The 897-nt window shown below is 37.7% G+C and overlaps 1 protein-coding gene across 1 annotated transcript in view; it reads left to right on the top strand.

Annotated features, from left to right (window-relative positions):
* The window catches only part of LOC103523912 (cytoplasmic aconitate hydratase), a 10,315-nt gene extending 9,500 nt beyond the window's left edge, over positions 1 to 815 (top strand). Inside the window, exon 2 of the mRNA XM_008488920.2 lies at positions 484 to 815. Coding sequence (XP_008487142.2) covers positions 484 to 594 — 111 coding nt within the window. The 3' untranslated portion in view covers positions 595 to 815. The remainder of the gene's footprint in view (positions 1 to 483) is intronic.
* The last annotated feature ends 82 nt before the right edge of the window (positions 816 to 897 follow it).

Below are 897 nucleotides of genomic sequence, written 5' to 3'. Positions count from 1 at the left end.
AACAAACTGTGGAGTTTGTTTTTTTTTTTTTTTTTTTTTTTTTTTTAGTAAAGAGGGTTTTACCCTCCAATTGGCGACGAACTACCGGCCTACTCATATATTATCCTCACCCAGTCTGACATAGGGGAAAGCCCAGAAGGTCACCCATGCGAATACCAACAACTCAAAACGTTGCTTAACTTCAGTAATTAATCGGGAACTAATGGATTCAACGTGCTAGGAAGAGAAGGGCCTATGTTATGTTTGCTACTAACATAACATAGGCCGTTCGTTTTGGGAACGATTGAACTGTTAGGCCCTTTTTTCAAGGCACTATTGAGGACCTTTTATCGCCTTTTGTACAGTATGGCCCCACAGTAACAATAACCTACATACCTACTTAAATTGTCAAAAAAAAGTAAAAATGAGCCACTCTCCAGGTCCTGATTGGATAATCCATTCTTCAGCCACATATAATTTTTCATGCTTTCTTTCTTTCTTCAGGTGGATGATGGTCGTAAGTTCAGCGTCATTCTGAGGTTCGACACAGAAGTAGACATCCTCTATTATAAACACGGAGGTATTCTCAACTATATGATACGTAAAATGTTGTAAGCTCGTCTACAGAGGTCTCTACTTTGTCTCCATATTCCAGAACTCTTAATAGCCCTGTGTGATGTGTCCTTCATTTGGGGCAATTCCATAATTAGTTGTTTAATTGTGTCCACTATTGAGGACTTTGGTATTTTATGTATGGCGAATATTGGTTAGGGTTATATTAGACACAAATTCGAGTTGGATGAAGGTCCACAATAAGTATCCAATAAATATAACGGTAAGAAACTTTGTGTATTGCTATTAAGACCATTTCATCGCTGTTAATTGATCCTTTATTTGTGACTATGTAGTGTAGCTCTT

This window comes from Diaphorina citri, unplaced genomic scaffold (genome assembly GCF_000475195.1).
Source record: "Diaphorina citri unplaced genomic scaffold, Diaci psyllid genome assembly version 1.1 scaffold54854, whole genome shotgun sequence".
Classification (NCBI taxonomy): domain Eukaryota; kingdom Metazoa; phylum Arthropoda; class Insecta; order Hemiptera; family Psyllidae; genus Diaphorina; species Diaphorina citri.
The sequence above is the reverse complement of the archived record's forward strand: the minus strand, read 5'-3'. Positions and strand labels throughout refer to the sequence as shown.